The 18172-nt window shown below is 38.5% G+C and overlaps 1 protein-coding gene across 9 annotated transcripts in view; it reads left to right on the top strand.

Annotated features, from left to right (window-relative positions):
- The window catches only part of PAK3 (p21 (RAC1) activated kinase 3), a 241838-nt gene that overhangs the window by 185599 nt on the left and 38067 nt on the right, over window positions 1-18172 (top strand). For all 9 annotated transcript variants that reach the window (XM_059384573.1, XM_059384574.1, XM_059384572.1 and 6 more), the window contains 3 exons: window positions 4595-4726; window positions 5608-5773; window positions 14472-14535. In XM_059384573.1, the coding sequence (XP_059240556.1) occupies window positions 4595-4726; window positions 5608-5773; window positions 14472-14535 (362 nt within the window). The remainder of the gene's footprint in view (window positions 1-4594; window positions 4727-5607; window positions 5774-14471; window positions 14536-18172) is intronic.

The raw sequence follows: 18172 nt of genomic DNA, 5'->3' as shown, positions 1-18172 counted from the left end.
TGCCCCACCATGGGCACAAGAATAGTATCATAAATTTTCAGTAAGACAAAAACATTCTTTACTCACTGGTTTAATTCCAGCTAGTTAACATACATTGTAATTAATATGAATTTCAAGTGTACAGTGTGGTTTCCACACTTCCATAAGACACCCGGCTCTCATCACAGCAAGTGCCCTTTTGAATCCCCATCCCCTATTTCACCCAACACCCCACACACCTCCCCTCCAGTTATCATCTGAAGAGAAACCAGAATATCTATCGACATTCTTTTTCAAGTATTTTTTTTTTATTATTATTTGACAGAGACACCGTGAGAGAGGGAACACAGGGGGATTGAGATAGGGAAAAGTAGGCTTCCTGCAGAACAGGAAGCCTGATGTGGGGCTTGATCCCAGGACCCTGGGATCATGACCTGAGCCAAAGGCAGACATTCAATGGCTGAACCACCCAGGCACCCCTCTTTTTCAAGTTTAGACAGACATAGTTACTCTCAGCCTAGAAGGGAGAGCGTACCAACATTATACCTGTGATCTGCAAAAACATTACTAGCAAAACCTGTTAGTAAGCCAAGCTGTTTATTAAACTCTAGCAGCAAGAAAGAGCCCTCCCTTTATAGAGTTTTGCAGTGTATTAAAAAGGGGATGTCAGGAAAGAACATTTATAGGGTTTTAGAGCATGGCTATATGATTTTATTTTATTTCATTTTAAGATTTTATTTATTTATTGGAGAGTGAGAGTACACACATGAGAGAGTGAAGCAGAGAGAGAGAGGAAGAAGCAGACTGTGATAAAAAGGGAGCCTGACCTAGGACTCAGTACCCAGACCCTGGGATCATGACGTGCGCTAAAGGCAGTCACTAACCTGACTAAGCCACCTAAGTAGCCTTGATTTTATTTTTAAACATCTATTTATTTGTTTGAGGGGGAGAGGGGCAGAGGGAGAGAGAGAGAGAGGCAGACTTCCTGATGGGCCCTATGTGGGGCTCAGTCTCAGTTCCCTGAGATCATGACCGGAGCATAAATCCAGAGCCTGACGCTTAACCCACTGAGCCACCCAGGCACCTCATGGCTGTGTGATTTTAAAGCATGTCTTACAAGGCAAGGTACAGGTTAGGATTGTGCAGTGTTTGTGATTAAATAGCTTTAGGTTGGTGAAGTGAGAGTCTTCAAAAGAGTCTTGGTGAACAAGCTGTTATTCTTACTAAGTAAAATGCTTCAGTTGGTTCAGTCTTATCTTCTAAGAATAAGCATTTCTTGAAGTAAGAAACTGCTAGTTTTGCTTGTTCTCATAGTGTTTAACATAAGAACAGGAAAATATGCTCTCACCTGATGCTGTTTAACACAGGGAAAAGAAAGTAGGCCCAGCCCCAGTATTCTTTACACAGGGATGGGTAAGTATGCCTGGTCCTATTCTTACTTAACGTGGGGCCAGGAAATTATGTTGATTTCAGTCCTCAGGACCAACACCTGGTGTTCTAGCTATGTTCTGGGTCAGCTCATGTTCCCTGGCCCATCTGTCATGCAAAAAGTAATGTCCCCTGGGGCGCTTGCATTGCTCAGTTGGTTAAGTGTCTGCCTTTAGCTCAGGTCATGATCCTGGGATCCTGGATCGAGCCCCACATTGGGTTCTTTGCTCAGGGGAAGCCTGCTTCTCCCTCTCTCTCTGCCTGCCGCTCCCCCTGCTTGTGCATGCTCTCTCTCTCTCCCTCTCTCTCTCTCTCTCTGTATGTCAAGTAAATAAATAAAATCTAAAAACAAACAAACAAAAACAATGTCCCCTGAAAGCTACACATTCTATCTAACCAACCAGCCAACATAATAGTATAGTGTCTGGTCCCAGATAAACAGAAACATTGGTCTTCTTCCTCCCCCACATACCTTCAGAAGGTGAAAAACTTTAGGTTTCCTAACAGCCCTTTTTCTGTCCTCAGAGATGGGGAGTGCCCCCCATATGAAACAGGAATAGTGAGGTTAGTAATGAATGTTAAGAAACAGTGACATTTTGCAGACAGCTCTTCTTTAGTTAAACAGTCACCATTGAGATGTACATGGTTACCTCTTGGTCAGTAGTACTGCTTAGTCTTTGTACCAGTCTGAGAAATCTAGACCTAGGCCCATTTTATTTGGCAAAGGGCATTTTTAGATCCTTGTAGGCTGTATATACATTCTCATTTATGGAGACTACATGGTGTGTTATATCAAATATATTAAAGGGCACCTCTGCCCCATATAATTTTTTTTTGCTGTAAACTCTTTAAAGTGATATTTTAAAAATATTGATTTTGAAATTATGTGATTACAAGTAACACTGAATTTTTGGTTAGGTATCATTTATTGGAAGTCATTATGACTACTCAGCAGTGGTTTCTAAAGACAATCTAATCTACAGTTTGGTTTTTAATGCAGTGAAGTGTCTGTAACTACTAACTTGAAGTCACTACGTGAAGTTGACATATATACTTCATAGACAAGTCATTAGACATTACTTACTTTAGATTTTAATAGTTTTTTGTTACATTTTGGAGGCAATGACTTATTTCTGACTTTAGATATTTTCATAGGCTCATGGAAAGCTTACTGTTCCTAACCATAGTTCATATTGCCTGATAGATTAGATAGCTTCATTTGCCATATAACAAGTAGTCCGTTTATATGCAGTTCTACCCTTCTGCCAGTGAACAATGATTGGGTGCATTCTTGATCCCAGCTGGCGTAAGGTAGAGCAGAACTTTCTGAAACAAAATAATCTCAAAGCAAACACCGATAAACTAGAAACAATTTCTAAGTTTCCCCACTGAAGTGCCTTGAAGAATTAGTCTTTTACAAGAAGAAACTGATTTTTTTTTCTGGCAATTTAATGTCATTAACACATGTCACTTTCCACACAGCTATAGTACAACATAATAGCTTAGCTATTTTGGACAAATTAGGACTAAATTACAGGTGTATAAATAAGAAAACCAATATCAACTAAGCATATAAATTTCAGTCTATGAGCCACTCATTATGTGTATCAGGGCAAGCAGATATTCTTTCAAATACTTTCTTATAAATTCTAAGTTGTCTTCCTTTGCACAGTAGATAAATCTTGCCATCTCTGATCAGATATATGATTGAATCTTATAGCTCTACCATCAATTTATACATGATTGTAGAAGACCCGAGTTGAATTTCAACCATAGGCTGAGGTCCTTTGATGTTACAGTCTATTATTAGGCTCTCTGCATTTAACTTAGGAGTTTTGTCCTCAAGAAATGAAAATTATTTTTTAGGACTAGTTTGAGCCAGTATACCCAAAGGCATCAACCAAAAACCAATACATACACACACACCAAAAAATAAAAAACCATCCATAGTAATGCTTTCCAATAGAAATGAATGTCATAAAAGCCATATATGTAACTTTAAATTTTCTAGTAACCACATAGAAAAAAAAAAAGAAATAGATGAAATTTTTAATGACATTTTACTTAGCCAAATGTATTAAAAATATTATCATTTCAGCATATACACAACATAAAAGGAAATGTCTTTCACCACGGAACTATTTTACAGTTTTTTTCATGTAATATATTCAGCATGCAATATATATGTTACACTTACAACACACCTCAATTCAGACTAGTCACATTGGAATTGTTCATTAGCCATGGACAACACAGACCTCTATCATTATTCAGTGATTTTTAAACTTGAGCCTGAACCAGAATCACCTGGAAGGCTTGTCATAACACACTATTATGCCCCACTCCCAGAGTTATGATTCATTAGTGTGGGTAGAGTCCAAGAATTTGCATTTCTAACAAGTTCCTGGTGATGATGCTGGCCTGGGGACCACAATTTGAGAACCACGGTCAAGGTGCTTTCAAAATTCAGCTTTGGAACCATTTTTACCCCTGCATTGATATGAATGATGAAGAACCGATCCTAGATACGATGATAGTTGTTTTTGGTGGTGGTATTGCAGTTTTTAACATTGCAAAGCACCATTTATACCTGTTGGTTAAGACTGAATAATTATTTATGTTGATGAATATTCCTTAGATCTTCATGTCTGTTATTTTCTGAGTGCTTCTTTCCAGGAGGCTGAACAGGGAAGCAACATTTATGGGCTTGCTTGTACTTAGTGAGTATTTGCAGAGCTGTATTAATACCATATCCATATGCATGCTCTGATCTTTAGGCACAAAACAGCCCTTTTCTGGTCGACAAACTATCAATCAACAAATTGACAATCGGCCCAGTACAAATTCAAGGCTTTAATAACATTTTTAAAATATATTATTCATTGATTTCCAAAACATTGAACTCTCAAATACTAAATGAATAGCTCACTGTTTCTGAGCTCAGTGGAAAATAAGAAAGATTTTTTTTTAAAAATGTCATGATGTTTAAAACCATGACCTGAATTTACCTCGGAATGTGGGCAGTCCCGGTCACCAAAATGTAGAGGCTCTGCTAATTTGTAAAAGGTGCAGGGTTTTTTTTTTTTCATATCCCTATGTGATCCAATATTCCATTTCCCTTTTCTCATTTCTGAGAAAAACAATGGGATGTTAATACCTGGTCTCTAACCTTTGTTTTTGTCATAAGAGTACAAAAACAGCATCAGAGCCTCCTTTGGCTCCTCCAGTGTCTGAAGAAGAAGATGAAGAAGAGGAAGAAGAAGAAGACGACAACGAGCCCCCACCAGTTATCGCACCGAGACCCGAGCATACAAAATCAGTAAGTCACGAATGACTGTTTCTAAATGACTCAAAAGATGTCCTCTGGAACAACTGTAGAGTCAGAATCTAGTCCATCCACGCCTACCTATTGAGTATCTACTGTGTTCCCTGAACTAGAATATCAGGTACAACCTTTGTTGAGGTTGCTCTTTGGGGATACAAGATGGTACGTGACAATTAGAGAATGATACCAAACAACATGCAAATAAGTGCTAAGTTATAAGATTGCTACCGAAGTTAAATTAGAGAAGGAAAATCCATGTGAATCAAGTAAGAAGAACTGCCTAAGCAGGGGCACCAAGGTCAGAATTAGCACAGCATATATGGGGAACCTCAGAAAGTGGGATCCTGAGAGCTTTCAAGAACAGTATATTTGAAGCAACTTGAAGCTCTTGCTTAATAATTAATTAATCACTTGACTTTAAAAACTCACCAGGGGTCGGGGTTGGGGCATGGAAGTGGAATGAATAGTCAAGGCACAGAGGATTCTTGGGGAAATAACAAAACTCCATTGCCATTGTGGCAGATACACATCATTATACATTTGTCCAAACCTATAGAATGTATACCCTAAGAGAGAACTGTATGTAAACCATGGACTTTGGGTGATTATGACACATCAGTGTAGGTTCATCAGTTGTCAGGAATGTCCTACACTGGGCAGGGGGTGTTGGCAATGGGGGAGGCTATGATGTGTGGGCACAGAGGGCAGTTGGGAAATCTGTACCTTCCTCTCAACTTGACTGTGAACCAAAAACTGCTTTAAAATTTTGTGTTAATGAAAAAAAATAAAACCTCATTGCCATGACAACATGTTGACTTCATAACCCTTTTCCTGGCCTACTGTTTTCATCGTAGAATTGTTTTCTTATCTTTAAGATCTACACTCGTTCTGTGCTGGAATCCATTGCTTCACCAGCAGCACCAAATAAAGAGGTCACACCACCTTCTGCTGAGAATGCCAACTCCAGTACTTTGTACAGAAACACGGATCGGCAAAGGAAAAAATCTAAGATGACAGACGAGGAGATCCTAGAGAAGCTAAGTGAGTTTGGGGAGTATTTTGTTTTGATTTCTTTTGTTTTCTGCCATCATTTCTTCATGGGATGGTCTCTTGTAAAACACTTAAAGTGGGTACTGATCTTTTCAAAGTTTGGGCCTCCTTGCATGAACTCTAGACTCCCTGAAGTCAAAAGATGTAAAAGTTTGAACTTGCTCTGTATTCCAAATCACTCCTTCCCCCATGCTCCAAATTTGACAGAAACTAAATATTTTCGCTTGATAAAATCAATTAAGGTGAAAACTTGACATGATGAATTAAACAGTGTTTTACTTTAAAATGATGCTCCCGAAAAGAATAAAATAATCTAATGACATATCTTTTGATCATCCCCCGAGGTCTCCCAAATGATCCATCACAATAGATAAGGCAAGCTCAGGGCTCATTGCAGTCAATCAAAACCAGCAGCCATAGTAATATAGTCTTTTCCCTTAACTTAGGAGCATTTCTATGTGGAAAAGGGGAACAGGGCCAGCAAATGCTCCCAAACTCCCTCCCATGGTGTCATGATTGCGTACACACTTGTGCATACACACTCACTCCAGTTTCACAAAACAATCCTCTTTCAGTTAGCTTTCTGGATCGAGGAGATTTAAGAAAAAGACATTGTCCGCTGAGAAGAGCCAAAGGTCTGTGAAACACAGTCATTAAACTCATGATCCAGAAGCATCTAACACATTTCTGGTTATCTACAATCAGTGCCCTCAGTCTTACTAACTCCTCTTCATCCTTCGAACCCCAACTCAAATGGGAGAGGACTGTGTCTCCTTTCCCTGAATGTCCAGCTCTTTAAAAAAAAGGTGCTTGGTACATAAAGGTATTTAACAGATGCTTTTTGAGTGAATGAATGAAAGAGTGAGCAAAAAAACATGTACCTTGACTGAGTCCCTGCTTGTCTTTTCTATGTAAGAAGCTTTGGAGGAAACCATAGAAAAACAATTTCCTGCCATCAGGAAACTTACGATTTTATTTGGATAATAAGATTCAATAATGTAATACAATTAGAGAAAAGGAAGCTGTCTGGTTTCATGCAAATTTCCATCTCACCTCAGGGAAGGAAGAGAGTGGTTCCCACTGGATACCTCAGGGAAACTCTGCATAAGTGCTTGTGGGGCCATCTTGCCCCTCCAGGAAATACTTGGCAATATCCAGAGACATGTTTATAGTCACAGCACAGGGAAGGCTACTGGCCTGTAGTGGATAGAGGCTAGGTATGTTTCGAAAATGTCTACATTGCTAAAGACATGCTGCTCCTTTCCCTTCTGTGACAAAGAATTATTCAGCCCCGAATGTCAGTAGTGTTGAGGTTGAGACATTCTGAGCTAGATGTATTTGGAAAGGCAAAGGCTGGCAGTGAGCGTTTGGAACCGGAATCACTGGGACTTCAGCCATCTGACTTTACTATACATGATTAAATATGCCTCTGGTGCTAATACCTACTATTTGCTGTAATAACAGTAGTAATAATTTGCATCTATTGAGATTTCTCAGTGCTGGCCACTTTACATACATGGTAAGGTTTAATTTTCATAATATCTTGGGGTAGATTTAAATATCCTCATTTGATAGATCGCTGAAATTAAGCCTCAAAAAAATAAAGAGACCAGGTTACCAAACTAAAATGAGTGGTGGAACCCGAGTTTGAACTCAACTCTGTTTGCCTTCAAAGGTTACACTAGTTCTATTAACCCACTTTGCTTCTGCATATCCCAGCTCTCTATATATAGAAGAGGGAAGGTAAAAGAAAGACTTTTCTGAATAATTCCTATTCAATTATTCAGACAGTTACCTCAAATCTTTTCTTTATTTCATACATGTAGATATGACCCTGTGAGATTTTATTAGATTTTTAAAATCTGACAGCTTTGCTTTCATTAAAAAAAAAGACTATGATGGGTCTTTGTTTCAAATCTTAATTGATTTATGAGAATGCAGATGCATTTTTAGGTTTCTTATACTTACTGACAGAGAGACGAGCATTCTTCTCTTGTGCCAAAATGTGGCTTTCCTTGCAGACTGTAATGGTGCCTGAACCATGGTCACTCTTATTGCTTGTGTATTCTGCCCTGCCCTGAGCAACATGATGAAGAGGAGTAAGCTGCCTTTGATTACATTTATAAATGAAGGATTGGGTGTTTTCTTCTCAACTTGAAACTGCTCGGGCTTTGGGAGACTCACTTTCTCTCTGGTCTGTAGGCCACCTGTAACTGCCAAACTGACTTCATGCTTCCAGATCTTGGCAGGGAGAACCTACAGAGAAATGGTAGAATGCTTTTCATGAAGCGGGTCCAGGCTGAGCTGTACTGCAAAGTCTGCAAAGTGGGTCTTTCCTACTTCTGCTGCATCTGTGGACATGCACCCCCTATGTGCCTTCTCTCTCTGCCACAGCCTCACTCTATACGTTCAGATGATTTATTTCACACCTCTGAGCATCAGAGATAAGAATCATAATGGCATTTGAGGATTCTGTCTATAGGATGGATTTTTTTTTAAAGATTTTATTTATTTATTTATTTGACACACAGAAAGAAAGAGGGAAACAAGAGGCAGAGGGAGAAGCAGGCTCAGGGAGACTGACACAGGGCTCAATCCCAGGACCCTGGGATTATGACCTGAGAAGAAGGCAGATGCTTAATGACTGAGCCACCTAGATACCCCTATAGGATGGATTTTATGTAACTCAACCTGTGACTAAGAAGACAAGTATTGGAGTCAGAAATGACAAGCCCCTTTCTTGTGCTCCTCTGGGCAACTGATTTAACTTTCCTTGACCTCTTTTTCCTCATCTAAAAAGAATAATATGGAGATATCAATAGTACCAATGTCATGGCATAATAATAATAATTAAATGAGAATGAGGCATATAAAAACCACAGCCACAGTCCCTTGTACACAGTAGGTGCTCAGTAAATGCTAATTACCATTTTATTACATGAATGTAAAGCCTTAGTAAGATCGTACACTAGACTGGGCTTTGGAATGAATCATAAGGGAGTCTGAGTCATAGGCCCAGACTAGCTGTGTGTCCTTAGGCCAGTCAGTCAACTCCTCTGAATTTCAGTTTCTTCATTGGAAAAATGGAAGTAGTACTAGTACCAATGTGATAGGGATTTGGTGAGGACTAAACAAGGTAAAGTATGTAAGACACCTAGCACAATAAATAGTAGTACACATTTAATCATATTATTTTTGTCAAATGAGAGCCACCATATTTTGCAACATAAAAAAGTGGGGGTCGCCCAGTGGGACAGAATGTTTGAAACCAGCAATGAGCTAAGATGCATGGTCCTTATACAGAAGTGATTGAGAGAATCAAGGCCCCCTTTGGAGCTTATGGAAGGAGTCAATGAGCCTGTGCTAAGAGGCAAAGGAGAGGAGGCTGGGAGCCAGAGAGTTCAAGGAAGAGCCTATAGCCCATACCAGAGCAGATCCCACCAAAAGCATGGGGAAGGAGGGAGGGCAGCCATCTTTGGGCTCAGGGATCCAATTACTGTGAGGTGGGCAGCCCAGACCACAGAGCCGCCAGACTATTCCTCTTCTACACAGTTGCTGATTGTGGGGGCCAGACTATGGGATCATTAATAGCTGAAATAAACAGATCATCTTTCAGTTTTACACAGACAGATAGCCTGGGTCTGGCTTGTTCATTGTGGTCTGTCTGAATCTGTTGGAAAATAAAGAAACCCCTACATTTTAGAGAAAATTTCCAAAAGGCACTGTCAGCAAAATGGTACAAGGCAGGAAATTTATTTTGGGCCCCACCATCACCTCCTCTTCTTGTCCCTCCCCTTCTCCAGTGTTCCCCACTCAAAACTCTTCTAATTTCCCCCTCAGATGGACTAATATTAATTTAGAGAATTATTTTTGCTTTTTTCTCAGGAATCCAAACCTCCTCAGTATGCTAAAGGAATAATCTTTTCAATGGTCAGAGTTCAACTTAGCTTAATATGTAGGTAAATACCCTGGTAAGATTTTCTGTCACTGAAACCACACCATGAACCCTATTTTCAAATACTACTATTTAGTCATTCATTAAGTCCTCATACTTTCAAATTAATAGTTGGCTTCTTATTTAAGAAATTGCCCTGGTAGGAAAATTGTTTTGGTGCGGCTTTTTTTTTTTTATCCTTTTGATTTTGAGTTGCTCATTTTTGTCACTGTTTTCCCCTGTCGTGTCACAGTGGGGTTTTTCTTCCCTTTCCTTAGCGTAATTTATAAAAACCGATTACAGTGGCTCTGATGAAAGAGGTCACTTGAAAAGCTTGTTTTGTGATTGGGAATCATAAACAAGACCTCCTGTGCACTTGCCTCACATCAGTAGATGGCAGCACACACTCTCCTGTGAAGGGTAGTGGGTGTGGAGACGCCATTTTATTTGAACAGCAGTTCAATCCAGAGGCAGGAGCTCATCAAAATGGCTGTCTTTTGGAAATCCTCATGAAAGGATTTATTTCCAGTTGTTTTTTTTTTTTAAACTCTGCATTCCAAGGAAATAAAGGTTGAGTAATTTACTACCATAAAACCTCATTAACTGAACCCTGCCAATTGAAATTGGTCATAATTCAGAAAGTGGCTTGGGCTGAAGCTTATTTGCTTTTGTTCAGTCTATGGAAAAGAGTTTGCTCAGCAACTTAATAGTATAACTTTCTTAGAAGACTATAAACTCCTTAATAAAATGATGGTTTCAAGTGACTTTCAAATTGTCATTTCATTACAAAAAAAAAAAAAAAAAAAGAAAAAAAAAAAAAAAAAAAAAAAAAGAAGCAAGTCCAGGCCTTTATCCATTAACAGCTGACTTGAATAAGGATAGTTCTCAGTGATGTAGAAATCTGTAAGACGATTTGAAAGGTGAAGTGGCAATTCAGAAATTGTTAAATTAAGGTGGCATTCTGTAGATGTAACTCAAGTAAAATACATTCTCCAACCCCTTTCTTAAAATATGGGGCATTCACAAAAGAAAATGCCTAATTGCATTTGAGTTCAATGCAACAGACAGTAATTGAGTAACTAATGTATTTCTCACACAACATTGTTTGGGGAGGTGCTAAGGATACACAAATGATTGAGATCTGACTCTTGTCCTTTAGACATAGTTTATAAGGGGATGTCAAATATATAAAGATGGATACATGGTGTATTTAGTATAGAGAAGTACTGTAAGTGCAAAGGCAAGAGAGACAGAAAGAGAGAGAGGAGATACAGTAGAATAAAGGGGAATTACTAATTTTATTTGAAAAAAAATCAGGGAAGTCTTCCTAGAAGAGGCACCATCAAAGCTAAACTGAAGCATGAATAGGAGCTTGAAAATTTAAGAAGGACATTCCAGGCAGGAGAATAGCAAGTTTAGATGGTAGGAAGGCATATGCCCAGGAATGCTAACTTATTCAATGTCACTTAATTATATCATTGGTGGTAGGTAGAAGGATTAGAGTCTTAAGAAAGGAAGCTTACCTGTCAAGCAAGAGCTCACCATTACCTGCAGTTTGTTATGGTCAAAGCAATGAGGTCTGAGTGGGGAAGTGGTGGAAAAGAGATGGAGAATGAAGCAAAAGTCAGATATGAAAGGCCTTGTGCTCCCTGCCAAGGAGTTTGAAATTTACCCTGTAGGCATCAGGGGGAGCTTTGAGGACTTCTGAACCAGGGAATCACATGATTGCATTTGCACTTAGAGCGCCCTGTCAGATTGAAGTGTGGAGCCCAGATTGGAGTGTGACGAGGCTAGCAGTTGGGAGTCCAGTAAGGAGGCTGTTAGAATAGCCCAGACAAAAACAATGAGGGCCCAACTAGAACAGTAGGAATGAGGAAGGGACAGATTGACAAGGTCTCTGGGAGGTAAACAGATGCAGGCTCAGAACTTGGAGGACAGCCGCATGGAGGTAGTGAATGAGAGGAATGAGTCAGATCGGACTCCCAGATTTGTGATTTGGGCTACTGAGTGGATAGACAGTAGTTCAGTGGACTGAGATTGGAAATGCAAGAGAAAAAGCATTATAACAACTCACATATCATGTATGTCTTATTTAACTTCACTGAAACATGGACTTCTGTTATGAAAAAACAAACCACCACCCCCACCACCAACAAATCTAACAGCTTGATAAACAGTCCAGGACTGAAACATTTATTTTTATTTCAAGGTATACCATCTACTGGTAGGTCTGAACACTAGGTATTGTTTATAGCACACAGTTTAGCACTCAAATATATACTTTCTTGTCCTCATTCATTTGGTCAATAAATATCTGTTCAGTGACAGCCATTGTTCTAGACACTGAAGTTATAGAGAAGAAAAGACAAGGTTTTTTCCCTCAAGAAGAAACATGAGAATCTTATTAGAGGGATCAGAGAAGAATTACAAAATTAGGATGACTTGAGATAATGTTTAAGTAATAAATAGGAATTTGTGGGTTAGATAGAAAAGGAAAAGGGGGAGCATCTGCAAAGACCTAAGCCTTCGATAGTGATAGCATTACTAGGATTTAAAGTGGGAGGGATGGAGAGTAGAGGAATTATATGAGATTAGTCTTGTTAGGTAGGCATTGATTGATGCTAGACAGTAAAGAGCATTCTATGCCAGACTAAGAAATTTGGACTTGATTATGTAGCAAGGAGGAAATTTTGAGGCATTGTAAGGAAGAGTGAAATCATTCTGAAGAAGGGCAACTGTACATATCAGCTTGCCCAGGAAAGTCTTGGTTTGTGAACTATATGGTGGCCCTATTCCTAAAGCATTGTGGAAGATAAAGAAGGTTGAGTGTTGAGGTAGCTAAGGACTAGTGCAATTGTTTGGAAAAGAGGTGTTAAGCGCCTGAACAATGGCACTGGCCTTGGGCATGAAGAGGAGGGAATGAATAAGAGAAGACATTAGGAGATAGAATGTAGAGACCTTCTCTTAAATAGTTCATGCTGTAAATCTTATCCTATTGACACAACACTTCTTTGGAATAGAGCCATGATAGTTAGATATAAGTCAAAGGTAATGGTACCAATATGTTTGCTTTAAAAAAAAAAAAAGGAGGGGGGGGCAGAGACATCCAGATAAATGATTCTGTTCAAGATAATCCACTTGAAAACCTAAACCTGTATTCCCATGATGCTGTTATGGCCCAGAATTTTTCTGCATTCATTCAAGCCCTGCATTGAAAGGCCAATGGCACTTCTTTTAGATTTGTTTTGAGTGGTAGTGGTGTATTCATCCTCTGAGTACTGAATTTGGTATTGTGAAATAAAAAAACCCCAATATTTGTTTCCCATAGCCAAACATGATAAATTTAATGTTTTTCTTGCATGGTTATAAACCACCTTATTCTCCAATGTTTAGAACAGTCTATAGAAACACAAAGTAGATTGGTGGTTGCCTAGGGGGAGGGATGGATGAACAGTGACTGCGAACAGGTACACGGTTTCTTTCTGGGATGATCAAAACCTCCTAAAATGAGATTATGGTGAAATTAAATAAATTTTCGTAACTCAAAAAAGTTATGAAAATCCATTGAATTGTACACTTAATTTTTTCCTTTAAAAAAAATACTGGGCACTGCTTTTGCTACATCCCACGTAATTTGATAGATTGTATTTAATTTTCATTTAGTTCAAAGTATTTTTAAATTTCTCTTGAGGTATCTTCTTTCACGCATGTCTTAGTTAAATATCTTGGGATTTTCCCGTTGTCTTTCTGCTATTGATTTTTAGTTTGTATCCATTATGATTAGAAAAGGCATTGTGTACGATTTCAACCTCGTAAAATTTGCTAAGGCTTGCTTTGCTGCCTAACGTGCTCTATCCTGGAGAATGTTCCATGTACACTTGAAAGAAATGTGTATTCCTCAGTTGCTGAGTGAGGAGTTCCATCAATGTATTAGCTCTAATGGATCCATAGTGTTGTTTGTGTCCTCCATTTCCTTGCCGATCTTCTCTAAGGTTGAAAGCAAGCTATTAATTAAAGTCTCCCACCATTATTGTGTTGCTGTCAATAGCTCCCTTCACTCTTGTCAGTGTTTGCTTCATACATTTGGGAGCACCGATGAATTGCACCCTTTAAATGAGTGAGCTTTTATGGTATGGAAGTCATATTCCAGTAAAGTTATTACTAAAAAGTGGAGTGCAGGGAGGGTTCTGGGTTTGGGGGTGTAGGATTTCAGAAAGCATGAGTCTCGCTGCTTTATGAGTCAACTTTGTTCTTTATTAGACCCCATCACTCTTAGCGCAGAACTGGGTACATAGTCATGGCTCAAGAGATATTTGTCCAGCAGAACTGAATATAGTGTAGCACTCAATTTCTCTCTAATTCAGAGAAGATAGTGATTTTATCAAATAGTTCATGCAAGTTCTTAGATGTTTGTATCTCCTGATCTACAGTATCCTTTTATGCGAACTTTTTATAAATGTTGAGTTGTGTCCAGTCCTTTTTGTTTCTCAAACATCATCAATTTTGAATATAAAACAGCACAGGTTATTACTACTATTTTAATTAATATATTACTGTTTGTTACTTTAACTTAAAACATATTATTAGCCATAAAAATGATAGAAAATACATGAAAATATTGCTCTGATGTTTTGTTTGTCATTGACTGTGGCATTGTAATTTTTAGTATTAAATAAAGGGAAATCAACCACCCAATTTAAATCTTCTCTCTCTCTCTCTCTCTCTTTCTTCCTCTCCCCCCACCCCCATACTCAGGAAGCATTGTGAGTGTTGGTGACCCAAAGAAAAAATACACAAGATTTGAAAAAATAGGTCAAGGGTAAGTGATTGTTATTTAAAATATCAAAAGATAAGCACCAGAGATATACATTCATATTCAATAGCAAACCTGGGTTATTTCAAGTTCTGCATTCTCAATATTGGTCTTTCTAGTTGACAGACTGACTGTTAATTAATATAGCAAGACCTCTTGCTGGAATCTGCATTAATGTCGGGCTGAGAGCTATTTGTTTTGGGACATTTGAATCCCATAGAGTTAGAAGATCCAAACTGATTTCTCTGGAAAAGCAGTAGAGTTATAGAAACCTCTGACTCACATGAAAACTCCTTTTATCCCTGTCCCCCTTACATCTGTATGGATATTGGGCTTCCAATCCTGTTTCATTGTGAAACTATACAGTGACAGAGTGGAGGCAGAAGAACTCCTTAACCTAATAGTCCAGAGGGGGGCAGAGTTGACTCTGCAAGTAAGGAGGAAAGAGATTAACAATCCCTAAAGGAGATGGAGTACAGAATTTTCACTTAGCATGCTTATTAAGAATAAAGATCCCTAGGCCTGGTTGTCAGAGATTTGATTCAGAAGTCTGGAGTGGGGACTTAAGAATCTGAACTTTGGGAAAGATCCTCAGAAATCCTGATCCTCACCTAGAAAAGAGAACCACAGGACCAGATCATTCACTAGAGCTAAAGATGGGGGTCATCTGTTCTCTTAGTCAACTGTAATTAGGTATGTTTCTCAGATCTTAGTGTGAAACTGAGTGGGCTACAATGTTTGAAACAGGGAAATGTTTTGTTTAAAGTCAAATGAAGTGTTCTTAAGAGTTTTCCTTAAATGGGGAAGGAGACAAGATATTTAGATGCGTCAACTACTATATGCCAGGAACCAAGATGGCACCCCAGAGGTCTCCTGGCTGAAAAGAAAGGGATACAGCTAATGTGCCTACAGAATTATGCTAGCCCTTCAGCCAGTGGAGTCTATTTTCAGATAAGGGAATGGACAGTTTCTTCTTCAGGTAATTCACTGCTTTTCCTTGGATTCTTAGGTTCAGAAAATTGTATGTTGTACATAAGCTTGACAATTTTTCATGATTTTTATTTTTTATTTACTTTCCCCCTTTAGCTTCTGTACTAACGTTTCTTTTGAAATTGCCAACTTATCTCGGAAAATAAGGGAAAGCATTCATTAGATATTTTGGCTAGGGCGTAAGAGTCTTGTGGCACTTGTGGGGAACGTGCTGGTTTCTTTCTTATGATAAGAAAACCAGAAGAGGGAGGCAGAAACTCAGGCAGAAACAGATGGCCAAGTTTCTTCTTCCAGTGGAAACCATAATGCTGTTGCATTTGAAATTTTTAGGGGTTAAAATATTTGTGATTTTTATTTTGCTTTGTCATTTGATATCACTGGTATTCTTACTTGCTCATGGAGGAAAAAAGAAGAGTTTTATAGTCTCTGGCGACCACTGTCACCTAACCAGTCAAATAGTATTTCTGCCAATTGCTCTAGACCGCTGTTATCTAAACAGAACTTTCTGTGATGATGGAGATGTTCTCTATTTGTGCTGTCCCATACAATAGCCAGTAGTACAGGTGGCAGTGGAGCACTTGAAACATGTCTGATGCAAATGGGAAACTATATGTATTTAAATTAATTTATTTGTTTATCCCACATTTATTGAGTGCCAACTGTGTGCCAGATACTTCTCTAAGGGCTGGAGAGACAGAGATAGGTAATGATGTGGGCCTGCAAAGAACTTAAATTCTATAGTAGTAAATGCTTCATAGAGGGGTTCATTCATTAGCATACAGGGAACACACTGAGACAAGTCTCCCTCACCTGAGTGCAGGGCAGGGCTGGCTTTTGTAGCCATTATTTCCCACCTAGAACTTTCCTTCTTAACTTCTCGTGAACTGGTTGTTTTACTTAAGTAAGGAAGCCATACCTTCTCCAGACACACACACTTCAACTTGCTTTCTTAATGCCCAAAAGGTGAACACCTCAAGGCCAGTTAAAACACAGTATTCAGGGAGCTTAGAAAGCAAAAATTGCCTTTTAGATTTTGCTGTAATCTGGTTGGGTTTTGGTGGAGCTAATAATTGGAATGGATACACAATCCACAGAAAAGCTGCATTTCAGATCATTGCCATCCAGTATGGTAACCATCTGACCATTGAGCACTTGAAGTGTGGCTAGTCCAAATTGAGATATGCTACAAGTCTAAAATATCCACTGATTTCAAAAACTTAGGAGGAAAAAATGATACAAAATATCTCAGTAAATTATATATTGGTTACATGTTGAAGTGGTATTTTACATGCATACAATGTAGTATTTTGTATTTACATACCCATAGTGTGTTATCAAAATTAATTTTATCTTTTAATCTTTTTAGAGTATAGCTCCCCCCCCCCCAAATTTAAAACAGGCTCTCCTTCTATTTCTAAAGGGCAGGGCTGCTTTAGTTGTAGGTCTAAATGGGAGTTATTTGTTTATTTTTTTCAAAAAAGTAGGTTTGTTTCAGGAGTTGGTTTTTTGGGGAGTGGGAAGTGAAAGATGTTACAATTTTGTTTTGATTGTTCTTTCCCACTAAGACCCAACTGAGCCAAAAATAGCATTGAATTTAAAAAAGAAAAAAAGTAAGAAATGGTTTCAAATATCTCCCAGATACCAGGTAATGAAGCAAGGCTGATTTCTCCAAGGACAAAGATTAGGCCGCCAAGCAACTTTGCATACCAAAGAGATTTCCCCTCCCGGTTATTTATGCCTCTGACTTCTGAAGGTGCAAAAGGAAAGTTCTGTATTTCTCCATAATTCTGTAAAACCTTTATAGTCTAAATTGAAAAGTCAAAGCAGAAATCCTGCCTGCCACTGTGGAAAGGTCTGTTTTAAATTCCCGGCTAGTTCATCATTTCAAAGAATGTTGAAACCAGTATCTAGTTCACTCATATGCCCAGTTCAGCTTTTAAATAAGTCCTTAGAGGGTAGGGAGTCAGTCTATCTTATTCCTCCCTTTGTCTCCCTTGGTATCTGGCACAAAGGAAACAATTTTGTACAATTTCGGTCAACAGCAAGAGTTTATATGGTCAAGGTCAAAGACCTACGGAGCTTCTCCTGCCTGCTTCTCCCATTTTCTGGATCTGTTTTTGCCTCAGTAAATATTTGTGAAACAAACAAGAAAATGTTTGTCTTTCTAGCTCTCCTTCTCCTGTCTCTCTTTTTGTGTGTATATACCTGTCTGTTTTGCACTTTCTGTTCTATTTCCCTATCTCTTTCTCTTTCTTGATGTGTCTTCATCTCTTTGTTCTCATAATAACTTGATCTGATGCCTTATCTCTTGGGCACTTGTGGTTGCTACACGGCTGTCTTTTTCATTTGTGCTGGCTTCATCTTGTACTGTCCATTTTCGCACATACACTCAACCCAAATGGTAGTAATATAAAATCAAGATGTACTTCTAAAGAGCTTTTAAGATATAATCTAGTAACTGAAATCTACTTATTTACTGTGATTTTAGCTTGTATTTAATTTACTAATTTTGGTTTAATGTTTTTGTAGATTTTTGCTCTCTGTTCTTAATTTCTAAAGTCAGTGAGCAAAATATTGATTTATTTCTCTGTAGACCAAAAAATGAAAACCACTTAACTTAATTTTCCTTTTACTTAAATTGCTCTCAATGGAT

This window comes from Mustela nigripes, chromosome X, assembly GCF_022355385.1.
Source record: "Mustela nigripes isolate SB6536 chromosome X, MUSNIG.SB6536, whole genome shotgun sequence".
Classification (NCBI taxonomy): Eukaryota; Metazoa; Chordata; class Mammalia; order Carnivora; family Mustelidae; genus Mustela; species Mustela nigripes.
This window is presented reverse-complemented; position numbering and strand designations above follow the sequence as displayed.